At 51.4% G+C, this 26,667-nt stretch overlaps 1 protein-coding gene across 4 annotated transcripts; it reads right to left on the bottom strand.

Annotated features, from left to right (window-relative positions):
* Positions 1 to 8,924: 8,924 nt before the first annotated feature.
* REEP2 (receptor accessory protein 2) lies at positions 8,925 to 26,390 on the bottom strand. 4 transcript variants are annotated; one of them, XR_010652331.2, is made up of 10 exons: positions 26,245 to 26,390; positions 25,926 to 25,998; positions 21,223 to 21,299; positions 20,094 to 20,162; positions 19,760 to 19,880; positions 19,100 to 19,213; positions 18,599 to 18,746; positions 18,146 to 18,303; positions 16,290 to 16,440; positions 8,925 to 9,699 (listed from the first exon to the last, which is right to left on the bottom strand). XR_010652331.2 is itself a non-coding variant. In XM_065849146.2 (9 exons), exons 1-9 carry the CDS (start codon positions 26,274 to 26,276, stop codon positions 16,366 to 16,368), a joined length of 867 nt encoding a protein of 288 aa, XP_065705218.1. In that variant the 5' UTR covers positions 26,277 to 26,390; the 3' UTR covers positions 15,584 to 16,365. The 4 variants fall into 4 exon arrangements, 3 of the variants coding, with proteins under 3 accessions (XP_065705218.1, XP_065705219.1, XP_071670686.1); XM_065849146.2 differs by lacking the exon at positions 8,925 to 9,699 and having other exon boundaries at positions 15,584 to 16,440; XM_065849147.2 differs by lacking the exons at positions 8,925 to 9,699; positions 20,094 to 20,162 and having other exon boundaries at positions 15,584 to 16,440; positions 26,245 to 26,368.
* Positions 26,391 to 26,667: the final 277 nt, after the last annotated feature.

The raw sequence follows: 26,667 nt of genomic DNA, 5'->3' as shown, positions 1-26,667 counted from the left end.
TTCTCTCCAGATTTGAATTCTGCATGGGTTTCCAGAGACATCTGGGACCCACAGCAGGGAAAGGACCCAAGACGATGAAGAATTCTCCCAAAAGCAGCAGGAGCGCTACCATTTTTTTTTCTGCTTGTAAACGCGTTTTCTCCACTGCACAACTCCACAGAAGCCACTGAGAAAAATCACATTTTTCTGGTCTATGAAGTACATCATCTCTGTTTCTGCTTTCATGGCTTTCCTGAAGGGCAACTTAATCAGTTAAACGCACTGGAGGTGGGGAGGGAGGGGAGAACTTTGCATGGGGAATTATTTACTTGGAATAGAAGTTTCTGCTGATGTGGGGAAGGGTGCAGCCCTCTGGAGAAGGAAACGCAGAACAAATCAGCTCTGGCTTCACAGCACCCCAGCCTGGCTGGGTCGAAGGTGCCTCTGGACCCCCCCGGCCCCAGGCCCGGCAGCGCAGGGTCCCCAGAGCACATCGCACGGGGGTTTGAATGTCCCCAGACCCCACACCCGCTCTGGGCGGCCTCACCAGTCTGGGTAGGGACAACACCAGTAATCCAAATAAGCTCATCAAGGTTGGAGTAGGTCCTCAGGTTTCCTTTATGAACAGGGCTGGGACACGACAGGTGTTTCAGTTTATGTACCAGAATTTCCCTTCTCTGGTTAGGCTGAAAAGTTCGTTCCACTCCGTCATTTCACAGAATGAACTGTGAGCGCAAACAAAGAAAAATCACCTGCATATCAGCAGCTTCCATTTTAGGTTTGTTGCTGTTGATAAAAAGATTGAAACTCCAGGATTCAGAGGACATGGAAGCGCGGTGACACTCAGCACCCAGCGCTGGGAACGCAGCAGGATTCCCAGCCGGCCCGCCCTCCCAGCTCCACCAGGCCAAGACTCAGGTGGCCCCATGGAACAGAGTCACGCAGTGCAAGGACACGACCAACAACAGCAGTGCCACAAATTCACGTGCAACAGAAACGTCTTCCTGTCTTTCAGGAAGATTTAAACATACCTTGAGCAACGGTTTAATGTATTAATTATATGTGGTCATACATTTAATGATATGTGACATTTATTTCCCAGTTTTTCTCGCACATCTTTGAAATACACCTGTCAACGTGAACACGTGGTCAGTTCGCTGCCTCACGCTCAACCCAAAAAGCAGGTAACCACCTCCACGCAGGGCTGTTCCCAGCGAGAGCTGCCCAGCGGCAGTCCGGGGGGTTAGTGCTCGTTTCCCAGGGCAGTCAGTACCTCCTGATTCTAGCATGTTCTAAATTCACCAGATACTTTACTTTATAAAAAAATAACTTACTAAATTCTCCCAAAAGCTGTTTCTTGCTGATCGGGTATGATTTACTTTACATTCAGTATGGCTGAATGAAATTAATTCTAAGGGATTAACACAGAGGCTTCCACGTAAGCTTTGTCTCTTCAGACAGGGCCGTGTTGCTGCTGGGGTGGCGTGGCTCCCGCGCCCACCCGCGAGCTGCTGGGGCGACCCCAGGAGCAGGCGCAGCATCCGCCCCAGCGCGGGACCGGGCGCTGGTGCTGCCCACGCTAAGTTTTCCAGATGCACAGAAAGGATTCATGTCTGTACTTCTCAGCAGCATAGAGGATTTATTATCTTACCCAGTGCTTTATTAGATTAATATGATCTTGCAGTTAAAAAACGGTCACATTCCCGGTTTCATATTAGGTACACAAATCACAGTATGGACAAATGGGTTGATTATATTTGCCCTGAGAGTTCAAAATAAATTGTTGTTGACACACACTCAAAACACCAAATAAACAGACTTATTTTCTTAGTAGAAAGAGATTATTATATTTATTTATTCATGTTCAAAGAGCTAGAGCCTACACTCAGTGTTACTGCAAAAGGAAATGAGGATTTTACACTTCTATGCTGGGGGACTGAGAGCAGCCCTGCGAAGGACCTGGGGACACCGGCAGCTGAGACGGGAGCCAGCAGTGCCCGCTCGCCACGTCCCCCCGGGCTGCAGAGCCAGCAGTGCCCGCTCGCCACGTCCCCCCGGGCTGCAGAGCCAGCAGCGCCTGCTCGCCACGTCCCCCCGGGCTGCAGAGCCAGCAGTGTGGCCGGCACGTGGAGAGAGGGGATCCAGTCTGCACCCCCACCCCAGCCCTGCGTCCAGCACTGCTGCCCAGGACCAGGCAGACCCGGTCCGAGGAGCAGAGCGCTGGAGCAGCCCCGCTGAGAACGGGGAGAGCTGCGGCGTTCGGCCTGAGAGGGGCAGCGCCGGGGACACCTCGCTGTGGCCTTTCCACGTATAACGGGGGATCCTAAGAGACACTTTGTACTAAGGCCTGTAGGGACAGGACAAGGGGCAACCGTTCTGAACCGAGGGCAGACTTAGATCAGATCTAAGGAAGGAACTCTTGCCCGCGGTGGCGGCAGGGCCCTGCGCCAGGCTGGGGAGGCTGCAGCCCTGCGGTGTGCGGGGCTGGGGGCTCCGAGTGACCAGGGCTGGTGGACGGCGCTCTGCCCACGGCAGGGGCGAGCGGGGATCTCCGCGGTCGCTCACAACCTCAATCCGTGCAGAAGCGCTCGGGGCCCGTGCTGGTGACGTCTGTAGCGCACAACGCGCAGCGCGCGCCCGGGGCCTGGCCCGACCGGCCCGGCTCCCGCGGCGGGGGCGGCACAGGAAACAGCAGCTCTTGTCTCCTGCGAGCTTTTTGCTTTATCATTTAGCATAATAGTTTAACTTTGAGTTATCTTGTATGCTACAAATCAAATCAAATATTTTAATTGAAGTCTGATAAACTCCTTAATTCTAGATGCATTGCAGCAATGAATTCCACAAGTTAGCGATTATAATGTCCAAAAATCCCATGTATTAGAGACAAACCGTAGGCTATTGCAATCAAAGTAGCTAAACTCACTTTTTCTTACGCCCAGAGTAAGCTCGAGGAATTAATTTTCATATTAGGGAAGAGTTCAACGATACCTCCTCTGGTACCTCCGAAGTGGCAGAACGGGAGCAGAGGCGACGCGGCCGCACTGCGCTCACCCTGCCGACCTCTCCCTCTGCACCTCCTGACCTCCGTTTTTAGATATTCAGCTTCGGTGGAGCACGAACAGGAGCGATTTTGCATTGCATTCGTCAGCATTGTAAGTACCTCGAGAAATGAGTGTTGCAGAGGCTCCCACCGGCTCACCTCCCGCCTCGCAGCGCCTCCTTGCTCCTCAACGTGCACTATTTACCTTTTGGTTATTTCTTCAGCTGTGCCAAAAATTCCAAAACAAAGCACAAGTCTCACTTCAAAGAAAATGTGCAGGCAAAAACTGCTTTAGAATATAAAAAGATAAGCCAGTGATTAAGCACATAGTAAGTTAAAAATCACCATCTCCTAATAGGAGGAGTCCTAGAGTAGTCAGAAGAGTGGTAGACTTAGGGCTTTTTTCTTAGGCCAGCTTGTCAAAGATAAGGAAAGAAGTGTGATTGTAAGAGAACTAAAATACAAACCACCACATCACTAGAAGGTTCCCCTCCACCTCGTGACTGAAACAGCCCAAGTCTGGACTGCATCCTTATCTTGGTCTTGGCTTTGCTTAACCTGCTCTGTACTGAATGCTACAAGTTTTTATCCCAAGCTGAGCAAGAACTCAAACCAACCCGACTACGAGCTCATCGGCGTTTCCTGATCAACACGCTGAAGAAGGGCTGTGTGACATTTCTGCGGAACGGCTCCGAGCCCCTGGGACCGACGATTCAGCAGAGCGGCCTGGGGCTCCTACAGAGCTCCAGCCCGATTCGGCAGAGCGGCCTGGGGCTCCTACAGAGCTCCAGCCCGATTCGGCAGAGCGGCCTGGGGCTCCTACAGAGCTCCAGCCCGATTCGGCAGAGCGGCCTGGGGCTCCTACAGAGCTCCAGCCCGATTCGGCAGAGCGGCCTGGGGCTCCTACAGAGCTCCAGCCCGATTCGGCAGAGCGGCCTGGGGCTCCTACAGAGCTCCAGCCCGATTCGGCAGAGCGGCCTGGGGCTCCTACAGAGCTCCAGCCCGATTCGGCAGAGCGGCCTGGGGCTCCTACAGAGCTCCAGCCCGATTCGGCAGAGTGGCCTGGGGCTCCTACAGAGCTCCAGCCCCGCTCGCTCCTCGGCTGCCTCTCCCCAGCCTGCCCAGCCGCGCTGACAACCGCTCTGTGTGCGGCAACAAGGGGAACGACGGGCAGTGCACAGCACAACGTATTGGGCAGCTCACCAGAAAGAGGAAGCTGCATTTCCAAGAACACCCTGAAACGCATCTCCCATGTTTAATTCTTTTTTTCCCCTGCAGTTAGGAAAAAAGATAATGCCAAATTGTAAGGTCCGCAGTAACACTCGAGCTAAAGGAGTACGCAGTTACGATCTTGGTAAGGTCAATTTGACGAAATGTGTTCCTTTCTTGTCTTGTTGAAGGAAAGAGACCAAGTAAAAAGCTGGGTTCAGACCATGGCAAGTACCGTAGTAAAGAACTGGAAGTCTCAAAACCAGTCTAAAACCACAGACTAATTTTGGTTCTCACGACACTGCAGAGTTTAGAGACCGGCCTCACCACCAATTAAACGGCATTCGGCAGAAAAGACTCGTTTCAAGAACACGAACATCACGCCTCTCAAAATCCCACAGACGGGAAAGCCCCAGCCGTGCCCAGCTGATCCTGCTGCAGTCCCTCCAGCCACAGCCAGGGCGAAGACGGCGGATCGGACGCACCGGCAGGAGCAGCCCAGGGACTCCCGGACACTCCGCCCGCCAGAGCTGCTGCTCTGGAAACGTATTTTAAACACGCTTAAGAAAGCTGCTGGAGTGGGAGTCCCGGCCTGCACTCGGCACAGGCAAAGCACAGCTCACAGAGCCGCACGCGCGGCCGCGACGCAGAGCAGGACGCGCACCGGCCTGCGAGCCCCAGCCACAAAATCAGCACCCACTACACACAACACCTGCTTTCTGGGAACGCTGGGATCAGTGCATTGTATGCACATTATATATGACATAGAATTATACACTTTAAGCTACCTCACAGGCAATTTCAGAAGGAAAGGAACAGAGGAATTTTATTAAGAACTTTTACCATGTTAAATTGCATTTCCAGATTTTTCATTTTCCTAGATAACAATTACACTGAGAAAGGCCTACAAAGATAATAGAAGTGTCGTTGAACTGAGGAGAATGCTTTAAAATCTGATACACTTCAGGGTCATTAGCAAATCGTATATTAAATCCACAAATAATGCAAGTTAAGATGCACAGGATAGATAGGAAAACCAAAGGAATCTTCAATATCTAACAGCTACATTCCTTCTGATTTCAGGGGGACAGGATGACACCACCAGAGGGTTAAAGGGATATCATGGCAACAAATTAATTGAAAAAAAAGGAAAAGAAAAAAGCAACTTGAAAAGACTGTCCTCCCAGAAGAAATAACATCCTCATCACCTGGAAAGAATTCTGGAGACCGAGGTCCACTGAGCAGGAAGAGATGGCTGGATCGATACTCGATGTATATTATGGCGGGAAGAAAACGGCACTGTCCGCGACTTCCACCCCGGAGCTCCGCGCGGGGCCGCTCTGCCTCCCGACCCCCCACACCGAGCACCTCTGCACGAAAACCGACGCGCGTGAAATGTAAAAAAGGGTAATTGGAATGCATTTTGTAAGACAGCGTTTAAAGATTTGGGTATGTAAAGTTAGTAAAACACCACCTTCTGGGTCCACAAATCCATCCCAGATGCACAGCTGAGATGCATGCACCATAGGAATGACAGTGTCCAATTAGGATTAAATTAATTACTTGAACTAAACCGTGCTATTTAATTACTTCATTCCTCTGTTCTGAGCAGTTCTAAACAGGCCAGGATTTTCCAGACCTCCCAGTTCTACCACCACCGATCACCGCTGCACCTCTGATGTGAACACACCCGGCCAGCACTCAGAGGCTCTGAAGCCAGCGCAGCGTTTCGCTGAGCACCTGCAGCACCGGGCAAAGGCAGCAGCACAAACACATCCTGCTCGAGACACGGCACCGCTTTCTAGCCTTGTTTTCACCTGGATCCCTGTCTCATGTAGCCAAACGACATTCATGATTTAGAAACAATTCGGCTGGTCTCTGCGCTCCAGGAAGAACGCCAGTCACTCCCTCCAGCCGGCAGAAAGCCCGCGGCCGGCTCAGGCCAGGTAACTGTTCCCTCACTCTGTGCGATGTCGGGCTGATGAGAATTGCACAGATCTCCTACTGAACGTGCAGAAAAATTCCAAAGCCTCGTGGTTATCCATGTTATTAAATAACGACAGCTCTAGTGAGTCAGCGTCATAAAGGAGGACGAATGCTCCTGACCAGACGATGATCTCTGGGATCCAAAAGGATTATCCCCATCGCTGTGCCAGCAGAGCGAGCTGCACCCCCACCATCGCCAGCCCAGCGCCAGCAACTCAGGAACTCGGCTGCGCTTTCCACGAGACGCTGCTGGCAACGGGAGAGGAGGCTGAAATTCGGGAGTCACAGCGCCCCAACAAACAGGCAAACCAAGCCCAAACCCATGCCACTCTCTAACTGCTCCTGTAATAATTCTGCAGAAGTCAAGAGCTGTTGTACCATTTCTGAGCGCAAAACAAATACATAAATACACACCAGTTTTCTGGGAAAAGGAGGATCTGAAATGTCACAGGCATATACAGAATAATACACATAATTTTTTTTGCATGTGGCCAGAAATACAGAAGAACACCTTCTATTTACTACATAAACATTTCAGCTCCTGACTGCTGGGGTCAAACGTCAGCTCCGAGCCGGCTGACACTGAAGCAGCAGCAGAGCTGCCTCCTTCCCGAGGACGCCCATGCAGGCGCACGCCTGGCGGCTCCGACGGTCACAGCACCGCAGGAAAAACTGGCAGCAAGGGGGCAAAGGGAAAGCTCCACCACACGGGAGTCCCAAAGAACAACTGCACCGGGGGAAAAAAGAAAGCTATGCTCAATTTCAAAGCCAGAAAGAACTTCAACTCAGTCAAAACCAGAGGCTCAGTCCGTCGCTGCTGTTATTAAGTTCCAGTTGGAGACCGCAATCCATCAGCTCGAGACCTCCGCGCTATGAAAACACCACGTGGAAAGACGCCAGCAGAGCCTGCTGCTCAGCGCCCCTGCTCCACCAGCACAGCGCCAGCAGAACCTGCTGCTCAGGGCCCCTGCTCCACCAGCACAGCGCCAGCAGAGCCTGCTGCTCAGCGCCCCTGCTCCACCAGCACAGCGCCAGCAGAGCCTGCTGCTCAGGGCCCCTGCTCCACCAGCACAGCGCCAGCAGAGCCTGCTGCTCAGCGCCCCTGCTCCACCAGCACAGCGCCAGCAGAACCTGCTGCTCAGCACCCCTGCTCCACCAGCACAGCACCAACAGAACCTGCTCAGCGCCCCTGCTCCACCAGCACAGCGCCAGCAGAACCTGCTCAGCGCCCCTGCTCCACCAGCACAGCGCCAGCAGAACCTGCTCAGCGCCCCTGCTCCACCAGCACAGCGCCAACAGAACCTGCTCAGCGCCCCTGCTCCACCAGCACAGCGCCAACAGAACCTGCTCAGCGCCCCTGCTCCACCAGCACAGCGCCAGCAGAACCTGCTCAGCGCCCCTGCTCCACCAGCACAGCGCCAGCAGAACCTGCTCAGCGCCCCTGCTCCACCAGCACAGCGCCAGCAGAACCTGCTCAGCGCCCCTGCTCCACCAGCACAGCGCCAGCAGAACCTGCTCAGCGCCCCTGCTCCACCAGCACAGCGCCAGCAGAACCTGCTCAGCGCCCCTGCTCCACCAGCACAGCGCCAGCAGAACCTGCTCAGCGCCCCTGCTCCACCAGCACAGCGCCAGCAGAACCTGCTCAGCGCCCCTGCTCCACCAGCACAGCGCCAGCAGAACCTGCTCAGCGCCCCTGCTCCACCAGCACAGCGCCAGCAGAACCTGCTCAGCGCCCCTGCTCCACCAGCACAGCGCCAGCAGAACCTGCTCAGCGCCCCTGCTCCACCAGCACAGCGCCAGCAGAACCTGCTCAGCGCCCCTGCTCCACCAGCACAGCGCCAGCAGAACCTGCTCAGCGCCCCTGCTCCACCAGCACAGCGCCAGCAGAACCTGCTCAGCGCCCCTGCTCCACCAGCACAGCGCCAGCAGAACCTGCTCAGCGCCCCTGCTCCACCAGCACAGCGCCAGCAGAACCTGCTCAGCGCCCCTGCTCCACCAGCACAGCGCCAGCAGAACCTGCTCAGCGCCCCTGCTCCACCAGCACAGCGCCAGCAGAACCTGCTCAGCGCCCCTGCTCCACCAGCACAGCGCCAGCAGAACCTGCTCAGCGCCCCTGCTCCACCAGCACAGCGCCAGCAGAACCTGCTCAGCGCCCCTGCTCCACCAGCACAGCGCCAGCAGAACCTGCTCAGCGCCCCTGCTCCACCAGCACAGCGCCAGCCAGCTGCCCTCACAGCCATTTTTGCTCCTTTTCACGCACCCTCTGCCTGTCCTCTGCACCACGGGCTTTTCAGTAAGCAAGCGGAGTTCTTGCCACCTGCCCTTGAAGGCTGCAACTTCCTCCTCACCAATCCGGTATTTCACACCCAGGTACAGGAGCTCCGTAGCGTTGACTACACATTCACGTTTCTGCACACGTGCCCAGGAACAGACACTCGCCATTCTCCACTTTGCACACGCGAATTCCTCCCCAGAAGCTTCGGGCCGCTCTCCCAGGTGCGTCACAGCAGCCGACTGCAGCCATCGGTACCCGCAGGAGCGAAAAGGCGACTGAACAAATACACCCGTGTGAATCCACACCCCCGCTAACCGCTGGGAAGCGCACGCACCCAACCGAGAGGCGACGTCGCAGTGAGGAAACGAAGCCAGGACAAAACAGTTTCCAAACTTGCCTTGATTTTTCCATGGCAGAAGTAGCAGGACTCTACACTAATGTTTATATCTTTATTCAACAATGGAGAGGGAGAAAGGCAGAAGAATAAGACAAATAAGAAAGACATGGAGATAAATTTAAACGATTTAGGAGCACAGTTTGAGAAGATAACAAAACAGCAGCCTTTTAAAGAAAAATATTCACAGGCATCAATAACAATAAACTGGGGTAGGGGGTGGAAAGAAACTATGTGAATTCACTAGCAAAGAACAAAAAGCCATACCTGCAACTCATAACCTATTCTAATGACACACAGATTTCAATTCAAATTATGAGACATCTATCCATCAAAATAAACTGGAATTAAAAAGTGAATAACTAACTTCCAGAACCTCTCTCTCCCACCCACATCAATAACTGAGCCTCTATCAAAGCAACTTTTGTCTGGAGGTGCCACCATACACTTGTGTTCAGTTATGCTTGGAGCACCACAGAAAACAGCAGCAATATGTCACATGCAAAGTTTAGTCCTTGGATGATGCTTTTTTTGTCTTGTCAGCTACTACAATCTTCAGCAAGTTGATACAGCTTGAACAGACATAATATAATGTGCTTTTCCAAATACTCTTTAACCACAACAGAAGGGCTGTATTTGCAGGTTCAAGATCCTTGCGCCTCCAAGGGGAGCTTTGCCAGGAAAGCCGCTTCCAGCAGCAACGCCAGAACAACCGAGAAATGAGGATCAGCTGCCACCCAGCGGAATGCAAGCACATCTGCACCGGTAAAAGCTTTTGTATGCTGCTCCGGGGGAAATGGAAGAAAACAACGGGCCCTTTGAAATAGAAGAAAATTAATGAAAGCAAAAGAGCACGATGTGGAAAAGACAACACATGATCTTCTTTAATAGTGTTCACAAAAGAGAGTGTAAAAGGATACCTAGAAAGAATATGGGTAGGAAAGCAAGCAAAATACGAGACTGGAACACCGTGGGGTTTCTACACTTAAGTCACCATACGGCAGTAGGTGACCAAACTTTTAATGATTCCACAAAAAAACCAGTGAAAGAATGCAAACAACTCCCTCTCCTCGGAACAGCCCAGCGATGCAGCCCTGTCACATCCCCAGCAACGCAGCCCTGTCACATCCCCAGCGACGCGGCCCTGTCGCCGCACCCCCAGCGACACGGCCCTGTCACATCCCCAGCGACGCGGCCCTGTCACATCCCCAGCGACGCGGCCCTGTCACATCCCCAGCGACGCGGCCCTGTCACATCCCCAGCGACGCGGCCCTGTCACATCCCCAGCGACGCGGCCCTGTCGCCGCACCCCCAGCGACGCGGCCCTGTCGCCGCACCCCCAGCGACGCGGCCCTGTCACATCCCCAGCGACGCGGCCCTGTCACATCCCCAGCGACGCGGCCCTGTCGCCGCACCCCCAGCGACGCGGCCCTGTCGCCGCACCCCCAGCGACGCGGCCCTGTCGCGTGCCCGTGCTTCGGAGCACGGCCAGCAGGTGACAGTTCAGGAAGAGGGTTCCCAGCGCGTGTGAATTGCAGACCGGTCACACAGACTGGGGTTTCGGGGACGGGGACCTGGAGCGCCGGGTGTCGCCTCTGATCAGCCGCTGTGTTCCTGTGGCCGGCACAGAGCGCTCACAGCAGCTGGCGTCCACAAACATCCGCTTCTAAACGCACTTTAGATACTATTTAATTCAAGACACCCATTGCCCCAGATTAGCAAGGGATTGCAGCAATGCTTTAATTTCCATTCAGATGCTAGATTCCCCAGCAGGGCCTATGGAAAAAAGGAAGCTTGGAAAATACTGTGATTTGGCTTTGGCAAACTTATATCCAGCACATTTCCTTATAAAACTGGCACTGAGTGCTGCGCAGTAAAGAGCCTTTGCATCAGCTCTGTGCTGGCAGAGAGAGCCGCTCACTGAACACCAGGCTTAGCCACGAGAGTCCTTTGCACCTCCCGCAATGGTGGATTCCATGTAAATGTAACTGTATCACTACTGAGCGTTCCCTGCAGCGCAACAGATGCTCTCGGGGTCTCAACTATGTCAGGGCAATCCACAACTTGTAGCTCCTTCCTGAAAGCGCTATATTGTTTATTTAATTCCAACCACATGACGGGAAAATAGAACAGAAACGTATTGATTTTTTTGTACAAAGTCTGTCAACAAAGAATCCCCAGCCGTATTCTGAACTTACTTCTCTTTCCTGCAGTAACCCCTGGTGTGTCCCGGACCCTTCTCAGCCTGCACCCTCCGCCTGTGGCGCTGCAGGTGAACACCCTCCCTTTCCGAACCAGAGGGAACCTCAGGCTGCGCTCGTGGGGGTTCCCACACATTCTGAGATGCAAGGGCTGATTCTCTATGTACCTCTCGCTGCTTCCCGCACAACCTGCGGCACATGGGCCTCTCCTCCCGTTGCAGCTGTGTGTTACCAGCAAACCTGCTGAGGGCACACTCTGCCCCTTGACCATCAATGAAGACGTTAACGAGGACCAGACCCAGAGCCGAGCTGCTGGCCCCAGTTTGGGACCCACCACCGCCCCGGCCTGCCCGCTCAGCCGGTCTTTGCTCACCCGGACCGTACCTCGTCAGCCTGGCTGTAAAAATCTTGGGTGAGACAACGCCAAAATCCCTTGTACCCGTATGATCTTGTATGGTTAAGAAAACACTCGAACCTGCGTGTTCTTCAGAATGCTAACTCTCTGTTGCCATGGTCACAAATCACCATGGTAACCGTTAGATGCATCTGTATTTTTAGATTAAAATTGCTTCTGTTTTCACAGAATATAGATCCAATTGAAAGAAACTGCCCATTCTTATCAGGAGATACTATAAAATTCAGAGTATAAAAGAGGGCAACACTACTAAAGTACACAAACACGCAGAAACTGGTTAATTGCAGTGGGGGGAATCAATCACAAACACTGCATTCACAAAGCTGGTCCCTGCAGCTGGAGAACGGTTTGAACGGACAGGAAGGCGTGTGAGCAGTTCTGCTCCAACACTCCCGTCTCCACGAGCCTCGCGGGAAGCGGCTCGGGAGAGCCCAGCGAGGCCCAGCGGCCCCGGGCCAGCGCGGCGCCGGCGGGAGCTGCCCGAACCGCGGCATCGCAACCCAGCGGCCTGCGCGGCCTCCCGCTCCCGCACCCCCGGGAAGGTCATTCAGCCATCTCTACCTGGATGGATCTATCGCGGCTTCTCCATTTTCTTACTGGGCTTCCATTCAGCCAACACCACCTCATACGTAGCTCAGCAAGGTCACATATCAAAATAAAAAGTTCATTTGTGTGACACTCACACCATGTGAGAAAGAATCTAACAGAGGAGTCAAAAGTGAGGAGTCCAGCAATTCAGCGCTTCCCCAAAAAGACAGCAGCATGAGTACAAAAGGTCTGTATTCAATACTGGGTCTGATGATCAGGATAATTTGCCTCCTAATTTTGTAAAGTTACCAAGAATTTTCAACCTGCTTTCTTTTTGGTAAGTTACTAAGCATAACTTATGATAAAAACTTAGTTCCCTTGTGTTTCGTGCGTTTGCACGCAGCGCGGCCCCCTCCCTGCCCTGCGGAGCGGGACCGCGCTCCCGTTCGGTGCGGGGTACGACAGCGCGTCTGCCGACACCAACGCTTTACCAGGCGTCCTCGGTCTGCTCCTTCAGAGCTCGCTCACCTCTGCAGCCTGTCCACAAGCTCGCTGCTAGCACGGTTTGGCTCAGCGCCCGTCGGAAGGGGCTGCGGGAACTCGTGTCGCCCAGAACCCGCCGCAGGGGGAGGGAAACGCGCAGACTCCGCCCGGAGCCCGGCCCCGCGCCTCACTGTACAGGCCACCGCGTGATTCTGGGGCGTAGGACTGAATACTGGAAAGAGGCTAAATTTCACCTCTAAGAGACTGTATTTTTCATGTGTCCACAGTCAGAAAAACAGAAGTAGTCCTTTGCTTAATAAGAGAAAACGTAAGAAACATAACCGGGTCATGAAAGGACGGGAGCTGAGAAACAAAGCAACTCTGCCCACGAAGTTAATCCAGTCTAAAATAAATCAGATGCCCAGACTCACAAACATAAGGCTGGAGAATCAGAAACTCAATAAAGAAGAGTGAGAAATGCAGGTGTTCGGTTGAAGCGCAGTTTTAAACCGGACAGTAGCCTGCTCTATATTTTCCTGTTTCTTACCCACCATGGAGGATACTGCCAAGCAAAAAAACATTTTTCCCTTTTCTGCAGCAAATCATCAAGTTTCTCAGAAGGGAAACTATTTTCACTATTTTCTTTTCCAACAGCAGAACACTGGCTCATAATACCATAAAACAAGGAGACCCAACATTTCCTTGCAGCAGGCGGCGATGGCTTCGCTCCGTACCTCGCAGCACAGGTACTGCAGCATGGTTTTTAGGCACACACACCCAGCACCTCCCCGCCCCCAACTTCAAGTACAATTCTCTCTTACTGCGTCTCTCTCTGTGCTCAGGGGTATTGGGAAACGGGCACAAATGCTCACTGAACACAATGGGTTCTACCACTAGGTGAAGATTTAACCATTTGCTTAATTGCACAATGAAGCCCACAGATGATGCTGAAGAGAAACCACATCCCAGCATTTCCAGCTGACAGCACTGAACAACAGCTGATACAAGCATTTTATCAAACGAGCACATTCAGCATTCTCATTAACGAGAGAATTTCCACGCAGACCATGCCACCCAACGCAGAACTACACCCAGGAACGTGCGAAGTGCTCCCGCGGGGCGCAGATCCGCGGGGACTTCAGATCCGGCCCGTCCGTGCGGGCAGGACACGGGCTCCGTGCGGGCAGGACACGGGCTCCGTGCGGGCAGGACACGGGCTCCGTGCGGGCAGGACAGGCGGTCCGTGCGGGGACGTCGTTCTTGCTCTGGGCAGGTTCCGCTGCTTCGCACCACGCAGCAGGTAACGGCCCCTGACTCCACTCCAGGCTCTCCTGCAACCCCAAGTCGTTCACCTCCCACGACTGACCCACACTCACCCCTGGTTAATGGCATCGAGCACCAAAGCTGAGTAAAAGACACTTGGCACGGGACTCGGCTCAGGAAGACAAAGGTAAATCCAAATGCCAAAACAGTCTTAGAAATTCCTCCTGAACATCAAAGCAGGAAGAGTTACTACAAATGAACTGATTCTAGAGAACATTCTGGAAAGTCACTGTATGAACACTGAGTCAGCCCAGACTAGGGCAACACGTAGGAAGGGCATGGAGTATACGGCATAAGGGGACTATCCAACCCTCGGCTTCCAGACCAAGTCTCTCGCAATGATTTACACCAATCATTTGCTATGGACATTTTTAGTTAAAAAAGAGAAGAAAATGAAATGTGGTCATAGAGATACTTGGTATATAGAGAATAATTGTTCTAGTTTTTGCAGTAGAGTAAAACTTCAGTCAGCAATCCATCACAGCTGCATTTTCCACATAATCAGTAAAGATTTTTATCCCTCCTATGGAAAGAGGAGTCTCATTTGGAAACAGAAAGAATTCCCGCTTCAGGACATGCTGCTGCGTGTACCAGCGAGACACACGTACAGTGTTTGCTAACAGACTCAAAAGGACAAAGGATCTGCGTGGTTTGTTTTTTGGTAAAACTCAAGACCCAAACCCAAATGGAGGATTTTCTACCGGCTGCTGGATAAGGCTTTGTGGATAATCTGAGTATTTCTGACAGGATGCAAGTTTCTGACATGGTCTGTTAAGACTTCTGCTTTTAAAAGCTACAAATAAAAGTAAAACCAATTTAATTGGTTTCCTAAAATAACCAGAAAATTCATAACAATTTGCCACCAAGACAAGAGGGAACAGGAAAAAATTCAGTCCTAATCTTCAACTTTACGAACTTTTGAAGCGCTGTTCTTTAGGACAGAAATACCTGTGGAATGTGACTTGCAGAAGTGCTTCTATACATTGTCAACAGCAAAATACCGGGTTCTGTGAGAATCCACCGTGACTTCAGAAACGTGACAACAAGAGCCACCGGCAAACACAAACGCCTGGGGCTCAGAGCGGCCCCCAGCGGGGAAGGGGCTCCCCGTGACCCCCCCAGCAGGAACCCTCCTCACGGCGAATTCCCACCCGCTGCCGGCACAGCACAGGACCCGTCCCCGTCCCCGTCCCCGTCCCCATCCCTGTCCCCGCAGGGCGGCCTCCCCCCGGGCGCCGCGCCTCCGCCCCTCCCACACGCACACCCCTCACCCAACACAGCTCTGCTCCAAGTGTCACGTGCTGCTCACTCTCGGGACACGGACAAACGTGGCACATGGTCAGACAGAAAACTCGTGCGAGGGCTGCAGTGCAATAAAGCAAGAGAACTGATTCATCACAGCACTGTGCCCCACTCCCTGCATTTTATCCCCCACGAACAGCACCCAGGAATTAGCGAAATCCATACAGCAGCTCTTCATCAGTTCTCATGCCCTGAGGACTGGATCTCCTCAAGCTGAGAGGTACGGGCTTCTGAAATTCTCAAGGATGCCCACAGACCATAGTGAGCCAGACTCTCCCGTCCTCTCCCAGAATGCGAGAATCTGCTTGTAGTAAGAAGCATCAGGGTGACGTGAAATTCAACCACTAAATGACAAAGTAACGGCCTCCCTGCCAACGCTGCCCGCTGCTCGGGACGCGCCGCACTCTGATGCGCTCTCAGGAATCAAAGTGAACAACAGAACCTGAAATACAGTTCAAGCAGCTTCAAAAAGAGCCAAAATCTTACAGATGCCCCACTTCCCTTCTCAACAGTTAACTCTTACAGATACCAGTATCTACACCACCACATGTGCATGTAACAGCACATTTTCTTCATTACTCCGTTTTTCAATTATCTCTGTTCACCTTCCAGAAAAATAACATAAAATAAAAAATCTCTTCATCTTCTAGTACTAGCAAGAGGAACACAGCACACTCCTCCCGTGAGCTGGTCCTTCATGCTCAGAAGCACTCAGCATACGTCACTTCAGTCACGTTCTCAAAGGGGATGGATGGACAGGTACGGCCCATTCGTAGGGAGGATGGGTCAGGGTGGGCCCTTCTTAGCAACACGAAGCTGCAGAAGAACACCCAGAGCAAGAGAAGACATTTTAGGCTGCCATCCACCCCTGTGAAACTTCGGTGTCTACTGTTTTCCCAGCTTCTGTGCAATGGATGTCTCTAACCCTGGTCAGTTCTTCTAGCAAAGATCCTCCCCAACTAGGGTTACACGGTGGGAATTCCAAAGCAACAGGCTATGTACAGACAGACCAGCGTTCCCTCCGAGAGAGATGAAAAGGAGAAAATTCCTGAGGATGCGCATCCTCTGCTCCATTTTCTGAATCCCAGCCTCCCCCCTGCCTTGCAATGAGCTCTACAAAGCGGCATCTGTTATGTACATGAATCTCAGCTCACTTCCTTCGGGGGGCTTCCCCTCAAAAGCCACAGGCAGGTCTGGGGCAGAGATGGGCGCTGGGACGGGGAGGTCTCCTTAGGACGACTCGCCAGAAGCAAGAGAGCCTGCAGCTTTCTTCTTAGGACGGGCCTTCACGCTTCTTACTGGAAGCTGAGGAGAAAGAAAAAGAGGTGCCTAAGGTTGGTTTGATACCTAAACGTCTACCAGAAAGATACAAGAACGCAGAGTGAAAACAGGAGAAAACTCAAAAAGAAGGCTACCCAACCATTCCATTTGGTTTTGGTCAGTGTAACAAATCACTCTGATCCAAACCATGAAATTGACTCAATCCATCAAATAGCAACCAGGAGAGGAAGACATTCTAAAACAGGACAGGTGTGATAACAAAACTGAAGTCATCTGTCTCCACAAAAGCTTAGACATAGCGATACTTCTAACTGGTAATATTCGTGTAACACTGCACTGCTACAACTCTTCTGCCTCCTGCCACCTGAAACACCGCTCTCTGAAACACGTAGAAACACCCTGAACTAGTCTGCACACTTTACTCCAGTGTCTCCCATTCCACGTGCTGACACGAGTGCCTTTATGATTTACGATGCATTCATCCCTTCCTTCAACCTCAGATCTCAAGGACCACCCACAACTCCTGCATCTGAACCAAAGATCCAAACAGACTAAGCATAAAAACCAATATGCCTGCAAAGGGCTTGACCAGAATTTCTGTGTTCACAATAAAGAGCATAGAAGAGTCGTTACTGTCTTTTCATGATTTCACTTGAAAAATTCCTCACTAGGAAGCTGGGAATCAAATTTTGTTCCTCTTGTTTCCCCGCTCCTGTTTAACACGCTAGAGAAGAAAGCAGAGGGGTCACTCACAAGTAAGCCTTGGGCATTTAACAAAGCCCCGGCCTGATTTTAAATGCATCTTTAGACACACACGACCATCCTTGGAGAGATTCAAAAGCTATCTGGACACGGTCCTGGAAACTGGCTCTCGATGGCCTTGCCTGAGCAGTGGGGGCGGACCAGGCGACCTCCAGAGCTCCTCTCCAACCTCAGCCGTCCCGTGACGCTGCCACAAAGAGCACTCGCACACAAAGGCGTTCTGCACGCCGAAAATCAGGCTAACCGTACGACTTAGAACGATGCGCTCATCCATTACTTCCCTCCAAATTATTGAATATTTAGTCTGAAAAGCTTGACAGTGTGAGCCAGTCAAATAGCATAAAAATACAAAATGACTTTTGGAGTCTGAGTTGAATCAAGCAAATGGCAACCCCAACTTCACAATAAGTGAGAAGCATTTTATCACATATAAATCAAAGCACAAGAAACATTCGAGTAAGAGTCAAAACCTGAAAAGCAGTGGGGGGACAGGGAGCTGTGATGGAGGGAAAATTACATTTTCCTATAACTAATATGCAGAAGTTCAGGAAGGCCTAAGAGGGAACAGAACTGTTGCATTTTAGATGAGGAGAACGCGGCTGTCCCAGGGAACAGTCTCACAGCAGCAGCATCCATTCAGACTGTAGTGGCAGGAGAGAGGATACAGGCAACGGAACACGTTAAAAATACCTAATGCCCCACTCTGCAACACAAAACCTGAATGAAAGCAAAGCTGGGTCCTGGCTTATGACAGGGGCTTGCAGGCACGACAGGAAGAGCAAAGCTGGAGACCAGTACAGCAAGAAGGCAGCAAGTCCTCTAATGCAGGACTCAACCAGCAAAGACTTAATCCAACCAACTTTATAGAAACAGTTTTTAAATGCACTGAAGCTACGAAGCCACAGAGCCTTCCAATGAAGCTCACAAATCAAAGTCTGTGTTTGAAATAATCTACACATCAGCTCACCTCAGTTTTCATCACCTTCTTAGGAGCTTTGAGACTCTGGGTACGTTTCGGAAGTTTGTCTCCTCCGTCTTCATCCGACGGGTCTGTTCTGGTCTCTGACAGGGTCCCGTTAGACCTCTGCGCCATGCTGCTCTCCTCCCCCGAGGAGTAACAGGAGGCTGAGGAACCAAAGAGGAAGTTTTAGCAAATACTTTGGAAAAAATCACATGAAGTCTAAAACGGCCCATCCCGAAGGACCACATGAAAGGGAGATGTCAACAGTCCTTAAGAAGGATTACCCAAAAAGTACAGAGACATGTTAGAAGATGGGAAGGGACTAGGGAAGACAATGTAAATCCTCCCAGATAATCTGGCATCTTGTAGCCCTTCTGAGACCCGAAGAACGAAGGTCCCGGGAACCCCTCCCAGCTCACCAGGAGGCCCCACACAGGGTCCTGCAGCGCCGTCCCGTACCTGAATCCTCGATGGTTTCAAGGCGACTCCCCGCAGCGGGGTGCAGCTGCGGCTCGTGGCTTCGCAGGTGCACGGCATCCTCATCCCGGATCAGAGTGAGATCCTGCATGCTGAAACTGCGCAGCTTCTCAGACAAAACTCCCTGGCCCTAGGAGGGCAGAAAAATCAGGGTCAAGGGCACTCCGCCTTCACCAGGATTATTTCACACGGGATCACTCAGAAGAAGAGGGAAGGTGCCCTAATCCCCACCAGGGTAGTCCGGGAAAAACAGAGAAGGGAAAAATAAAAGACCAACATGGAAAAGGTTAAAGCAAAATCCACTCCACTCTCCCTCCACTTCTCATTAGTCAAAGGATGGGATTAACTGCAAGGCAAACTGGAGGAAAGGAAAGAGTGGTGCCAACAAGCAGCAGTACCATAACAGACCCAAAGCAGTAACTGCTGGTACACAAGACTAAAGCGCTGGGGAATTCCTGAACGTGACAGAAGGTGTTGCATTACCTTTGCAGCCGCAGTAACTGCTGCATTGGCAGCAAGGTTTAACCCTCTCTTGCCAACTCGCATCATGGTTTCATAGCTCTTGTCACGAGCCTGAGTAATGTATTCATCAATTTCCTAGGAAGGCAATGTGGAACACAGCATTTAGCTCCCCATTACAAACGTGATCAAAGCCTCCCCACCATCACCCTTAAGAACTCAAAGCTCATCTGGATGCCTTTTTCCAGGCTACCAGCATCAGCTGTCACAGACCACGTAACCGCAGTTTCCCTGCTACTTACGGAAAGCTTGCAAATGCAACTTCTACTTAAAATATGCTATCTCCAAATTGTAACAACTGAAACAAAGCAGTTGCTTAAACTGGCAATGTGAAAAACAGCAAAACCAGCACGGTTACAGAACATGCTGCTCCCACCAGGATTCCAGGAGCTTAACTACTGACCGTGACTCTGAGGGCTCGTGGCACCGGGTTAGGCAAACTGCTGCCTAAGCATCAGGCGAACTACCGGCTGCGTTAGAGCCCTCAGCAGCTGCAGCATGACATCGGGTCAGACACAGAACCATTCTACGTCCACTAATGTCAGCACAAGCATGATTCACGCATTTCAGTTTTCACTGTGGCAGCTCCCAGACGGTCAGTACAATCCAACAACGAGCAAGTACCTTCTCCTTATTGGAGAGCGTTGGGTGCACGAACTTCCTGTAGAGGACACTGGAGCCCTTGGTGTAAGGGGAGAGCAGCCAAATCACAAATGCAATTTTCAGCTCGAAATAAAAGGGAAACCTGAGAGAAAGAGAGAAGAAAAAAAAAGAGAGAGAGAGGGAGAGAGAGAAAGATGGAGAACGGGAATCAAGATCAGCACAGAGACAGACGGAGGTAACTGGCAGAGAGCAGCACAGGCGGAAAGAGCAAAGGCAAGACAAGGGCTCAGAAACAAAGGAATTGATCTATATCGGGTCAGAACAACAGAACCCTCTTTGGAATCCTAGGACATACCTTCTTCGAGTCTCATTTAGTCTTTCATCCATAGCCATGAACACTCCATAAACAGGGCATCTCTCAGCCCTGCAAACACACCAAATTACAATCTGATAGCTACTCTCATCATTCTGAAGTTTGCTCAGAGTACCCACTAGATGTTCATATCATTCATTTCCCAGCACGCATCTCAGCAGCTCTCAAGCCCCTGCCGAGGCCGATGGGCGCGCTGCCGGCGCCCGCAGCAGGGACCCCTCAGAGAGACTCGGGGTCCGAACGCAGAGGAGCGGGCGGCACGTTTGTCTTGCATCTCTAACCCTCACCCAGCGAAGTCTGTGGAAGATGCACCAGCAGAGACTGAAACAAGTGAATGCAAACTTCCTACACTCTCTATTAGCAGTGAGAAACTACTATTTTCAGCGGTCCCTTTTAAGTACATGAAAAGCCAAAGCTCTTGTCCTTTTAAGATCTTTTTCTGCTTTTCAAAATTAATGCAGGAATAGGAAAAACTGCTGAGCACTTTTGTAAGGCATGTGTAGCCATTTCATGTTTCTTCAAAAGCTGCAACTCTTGACAAGTATTCTCTGAGAGTTGCATGCAAAGCTCAGACAGTAACACAACGAAGAAACTGAAGATACCCTGTTCCAGAGGTTCAGCTGAAGAGACGTAATGATGATTTGTCATTGTTGCCATATTGCCACATACTGCCAGGGTGACAGCACTGCAAGGATTAAGAACTTGCCTTCCCCAGCGCCAGCGGAAGAGAATTTTGTCACAGAAAACACCACCCAGAGCACAGAGCTGCACCCGATCTGCTCCTCCACGCACCAGGCTCACAGAGCAAAACGGGTCCCTCCCTTCTACCACCTTTTTTTTAAAGTGTATTTTAGACCACTGTTTCTCAAACTTGATCCTCTTACAGATGCTGTGTATCTATCCAACTGTTTGCAAATATAGGAGATGAAACAGCTGAGACAGCAGCTACTACCCACAGTGTCTACAAACCTGCCGACCCTCCAAAGGGACTGAAAACTCCTGAAGGAGACATTTCATTCTTAGCATGCTAACACTACTCCTCTCTCTTTAAAAACCAAACCAGAAGAAAAAAGGCAAAAGAAAAAAACAACCACGCCTCCAAGGAACTCACCAAGAAAGAACAATGTCTGTGAGCGTCTCCGCAGTGGTGAAAAAGGCAAACACGATCCAGTACATCATCCACTTCACCTGCAAGAGAGCGGCCGGTCAGCAGACACCCTTCAGAACCCAGACACGAGCCAACCGCGCTCTCAGCAGAAATGACTCCCCGTCTGCACACATTCCCACGAGCTCAACAGCAAGGCACACGAGACCGGCCCTGGAGCGGGCACCTCCCCAGGGCGCAGCGGAGCGCGGGCGAACAGGCGGGGCCGCGCGCGGACGGGGCGGCGCGGGAGCCTCAGCGGAGCCGTCCCAACGAGCAAGCAGTTCACTTTAAGAAGTTACAGTCTTTCATACACCATGATTATTGCTATAAATATACACACACACACAGAGAAGTTCAGTTTCAACTGCAGACCTGCATTTTCTTGATTTAAAGTTTCTTCTTGGGAAGACAAAAAAAAAAACAACAACAAAACCAAGAGATACAGTATTTTGCTCTAACACATTAATAAACATTCTTTGTCTAAATTGTTACTCCCAGAAATTACATAAGCGTTTCTCTTTTCTTTTTACATAGCGGCTCAGTGAGACGTAAGAAAGCAAAGAACGAGCTGCAGCAACCTCATCATCTTGTTTAAGTTCCTGAGTTTGCAAAGCGTCCCTTGTGCTCTCACTGCCTGTCCCTCTGCTCCTCACACCCTTCTCTGGGGCAGCAGGGACTTCTCCCAGATCAACAAAGCAACTTCCTCCGAACGCACACGCGCGGACGCTCTGCTGCTCTCATAACAGGTCTGTCTCTCAGCTACAGGCCAGTTATTCCTAAAGAGGAATCAGCTGAACGAGAAAACTGCTACCCAGAAATTTCCAACGGCGCAACGGTTGATGTAAGGGAAGCTGCCAGTTTTCTATGCTGTCAAGAAGTAAAAATAAACATAAAGGTTACCTTTGCTAAAAGCAACTTAACTCCTTTCAAGAACAGGAAAGGAGAACTAAACTGTATCAAGGGAATTCCACGCACTGAACTCACACATTAACTCATACGTTAAAATTACAGGAACAGGTTAGGGACAAACATCGTTACAGCAAATTAAGTTATAAAAGCAGGTATTTCCTCACATTCACATATGTTGGAAAACTTGATGATCTGCTCTTGAAAGACCCTCCAAAACTTTCTAAACAACCCAATAAAACGAGGCTGCCTCCAGCGCCTGTGACACAGGGGATGTTTTTGAAGACAGTGCTTAGCAGCCCAGATCAGTTCCACTTTATCACAACAGAAAGCAGCAACACTTGTATTTAATGGCTCTTTCCCACCTTTCTTTTTTTCCCTTGCATCATCAGTTTGGGCAGGACCAGGAGTCCTTCCCTTGACTTCTAAAGCAACTCTGTGAAATTAACGATGAATTCTCCAATGCAGAAACATAAATCAGCTACTGTGCGGCTGTGTGAATAGTGACAACCAGCGATCCCAGCGGGCGAGACTGCAGAGAAACCACATACCAGCAGATCTCACTTCAGCATTAGGCAAAATGAAGGCAGTAATAAGAGCAATTAGCAAACGCACAGATATATATAACATAATGAGGAGTATGTTATTTGCAGAAAAAAAAAGTAATCTTACAAATGTAGCAGAACTCTTAGAAGGTGGCCATGGGCTCTTGCTACTGCGCTTCCCTCACGGGCAGGGCCTGCGGAGTTTCTACAAAGCTTTCGGAGGCCTAAATCAACACCCAAAGAAACTCAGTTGTCAAGGATAAAAAGGAAGGGACGCACGAGAGTTAACATCTGGTCAGCAGAGAGGAAACAGAGGACCCAAATAAGGGCCGTTTTTCACAAGAACAGTTACCGGCGGGATCCCAGGGGACTCTGCTGAGATCTGTGCCGCTCTTCGCCATGGAAGATCTGGAAAAGGTTGTGAATAATAAATGACAAAATGTGCAGAAGATACTTTTCTATCCAGGGAAACAGGTATGAGTTGATTAAAGAATTCAGAAAGGGATCTATACTGACTGATCTCCAGTTGACATTTTGTTGCTAAATGTCATTAATTACAATGTAATGAACTTACAGCATCTGCTTTTTCCTGAGTGAAAACTGTTATAGTTGCCCAAACGAGCTCAGTGCTCATCAGACTTTCTCGTTCTGCTAAAGAATGCTCAGGAGGACTGAAGAGGGACTGAGAACAACACAAAGCACTGTCACTGGTGAGAGAACCTGCACGGTCACATCTGCGATGCTGGCCGCAGGTCCCCTGCCCTGTCTGCTCCTGTCACCCTTCACCCTCTGCTCCACAGCCCAAAAGAAATACAGCTCTCAGATAAACTGGAAGGATCCAACTTCTAGCTCTGGAAGTGCAGAACAAGAAGAGCAGGAAGTCGAGGGGAAGAATCACCACTTACTTTTTCTTACGATGTTTGTAATCCGCAGATTGCGAACACCTTCGAAAACTGAGGGTCAAATCAGGCTTCTTTCAACCCCTTAGAAAGGAGCCTGGTCTTTGCTGCTCAAGCTGAGGACCACCAGCTCCGGCTACGTGCACACAGGTGCACACACGTGCACACACGTGCACACACGTCGCTTCCCAGCTCGCAGCAAGAACCAAAATAAACTCAGCAAATGCAAAAGCGTAACCGGAACGTAGATTTGACCAAAGCTGAAGATGACATGTAAAAAGAAATGATCACTTTTAAAACAGTCTGTGCTACCGAAGCAGTTTGTCAGAGCTGCTCCAGGACCTGTAGGTTGGTCACATGGGGAGCAGAGCGAGCTCCCCCGCGGCCTGGAGCCGCTGGGCAGGCGTCGGCTCCGGGCTCTGCCCCAGCCTCTCCTCCTGCTTCGAGAAGGACGGGGCCCTCCAAGCGCCAGGGGCCGGGCAGCAGCCCCACAGCTGAGCGCTTATTTCCGATGCAGCCCTCACGAGGAGAAAGGATTTATACCTAAGGTCGATTTGAGCAGCTCAAGTACGTTTTATTGAACCAACTCCAGCATTTTCACTGAAAACAAAAACAAGAGAAAATTTCCTGCTGCAGTGCTTCGGCTGCTATCGACTTCCAGAAAACGACATCAGTGAAGCATTGAACAAAACCCAAACCCAAATGCCATACTTTTTCCACATCAGCCCTAGCGGGGCTTACAACCAGATCATTAGTTGATATTATTGTTAAAACAACTTTATGATACTCCAGTACTCTATCTTATTTTTTTTTCACCATCACATTGGGGAAGTCTTACTGGAATTTAGGTAACATCCACCAGAAGAAAATCGGATAAATACAACATTTATATTCTGTAAGGAAACACAGCATTTATGGACCTCAACAGCCAACTATCCACGGAAAGCGAGCGGGTTTTTAATGTAAAAAAATGCCTACAAATTCAAAGGCTCCACACTACTGAGTCTTTGAGCTCCAGAACAAGGATACCGGAGGCTGCTCTACAAAATTAGCTTTGGGGTTTTTCTCCCCTCAAGTTCTCAACAACAAAATTTAAAACTCAAAAATTGTTAACACAATTCTGTAAATGCAACACAATCGTTCCATGAACCAGAATAAAATTTCGGGTAAAAAAAATGCTTTTCACACAGCAAATGAAGGTCCCGGGCAACTGGAAGGTCAGAGGAGAGGAAGGCCAAAGACAACAGCAATACGATACCACCTCGTACACCACTCCAAAGATGACTATGAAGTCAGAGCATGACGTGATTATTCAGATAATTTCTTTCATGCTTTCTTTTCAGTTTCTGATGCTATAACTAATAAACTTCAAGTTTAGTGAGGCTGCTCGTATTTCTGGCTACATCTCCAACACTCAGTTATCGACGTCTCCTGAACATTCACAATTCAACCTCTCTGCCGAGGCCACTATTTAAAAAAAAAGGCCACAAACCAGGTCAGCCAGCTGCTGTGGCTTGTCGAGCTGCTCCCGGCGAGCGAGGCTCACCTCGGCTCCTGCGAAAAACAGGGGCCCGAGCTTTAAGCCAACACGTAGGAAAGGTCCAGGCGATTCTAGAGGACTGAAACAGCACGAGACAAGCAAGGACTACATCCCGCAATCTTACTGTTGATGTGTCATCTGGTAGGGAGCACACAGAGCCCGCTAGGTGAAGAGTTTCAGACCGCACCACAAAGAATATTGACAAGTTATAACCCATTCATCTGTTACCTCTCTTCTCTACCAGGTTATTCCTCGCTCCAGACAAACAGAAACTCATCCTGCCCATAAGCCAAATAGCTCATGTCTCCACTGACCAGCTTGAACACATCTGCTGTAAGAAGATGGCACGTCACATCACTAAAAAGCATTTGCTGTTTTATATACAATAATTGTAACAACGGTGCAGACAGAGAAGTGGAAAACGATTCCGGAAAGAGGAGGATGAAGTCTCGGCCACCAGAAAACACTGATCGCAAGCAAGGTTGCCAGGAAGACACACAACAAGCAAAATTACTCAGCCTTTTGGAAGAAAACAAAAGTAGCACTGAAAAAGCAGTAAAATGACACGCAGTAAGGATAAAGTTAGAGGGGAGAACTTGTCCTGGGCTTTCAGATGCTTCCAGAAGGCAGCGTTTCCCCTGCTTTCCCTTGCCCAGCACATACGGAGAACAAACAGCCACGTTCATGGACCGGAACCTCTCATTTCAGCGAGCGCCCTCCGGGGAACTTCTCCGGAGCCCCGGGGCCGCTGCCCGGCCGAGCCCCGCCCGTACTCACATATTCCTTCACGTTCTTCGTCTTCACGGCCTTGTAGGAGGAGTACGCGGGGTACAGGGTGCCGAAGATCAGCCTGCGGGAAGAACAGAGCTCAGCGCCCCGCCCGCCGCTGCCGGCAGCCGCCCGGGACCCGCGGCCGCCCCGGCGGGGCTGGGCCGCTCCCCCCGGCACCGCCCTGGGGCCGCCGCAGCCCGCGCGGGGCCGCAGCGCCCAGAGCCCGCGGCGGAACCGCCCGCCCCGCTGCAGCCGCGGCCCGCGAGGCGCCGCCGCCGGGAGAGGCCCCGCGCCCGGGAGAGGCCCCGCGCCCCGCCGCACTCACACCACCAGGCGGGAGATGATCCAGGAGACCATGGCGGCGCGGGCTCGGCGGCGGGAGGCGGCTCTCCCGGGAGGCGGCTCTCCCGAGCGGCTCCCTGCGGCAGCGCAGCCCCGCCCGGCACCGGGAGGGAGGAGCCGGCGCGGGGCGGGGCCGCAGCGCATCCCGCACCGGGCGGGGCCGAGCGCGGCCGCGGCACCTGCGGGGGGGGCGGGGCAGGCACATGCGCGATTTAAAACCAGAGGATGACGGAGTCGTTTTGAGTGAGAAAGACCTTCGGTACCTCCGAGTCCAACCGCTACCCAGCGCTGCCCCGTCCCCCTCCAGCCCCCGTCCCAGAGCCTCATCCCCAGGTCCAGCCCCCAGGGACGCTGACTCCAGCACTGCCCTGGGCAGCCTGTTCCATGCCCCACAGCCCCATGGGGA

The sequence above is a fragment of the Patagioenas fasciata genome, chromosome 14 (assembly GCF_037038585.1).
Source record: "Patagioenas fasciata isolate bPatFas1 chromosome 14, bPatFas1.hap1, whole genome shotgun sequence".
NCBI lineage: Eukaryota > Metazoa > Chordata > Aves > Columbiformes > Columbidae > Patagioenas > Patagioenas fasciata.
The sequence above is the reverse complement of the archived record's forward strand: the minus strand, read 5'-3'. Positions and strand labels throughout refer to the sequence as shown.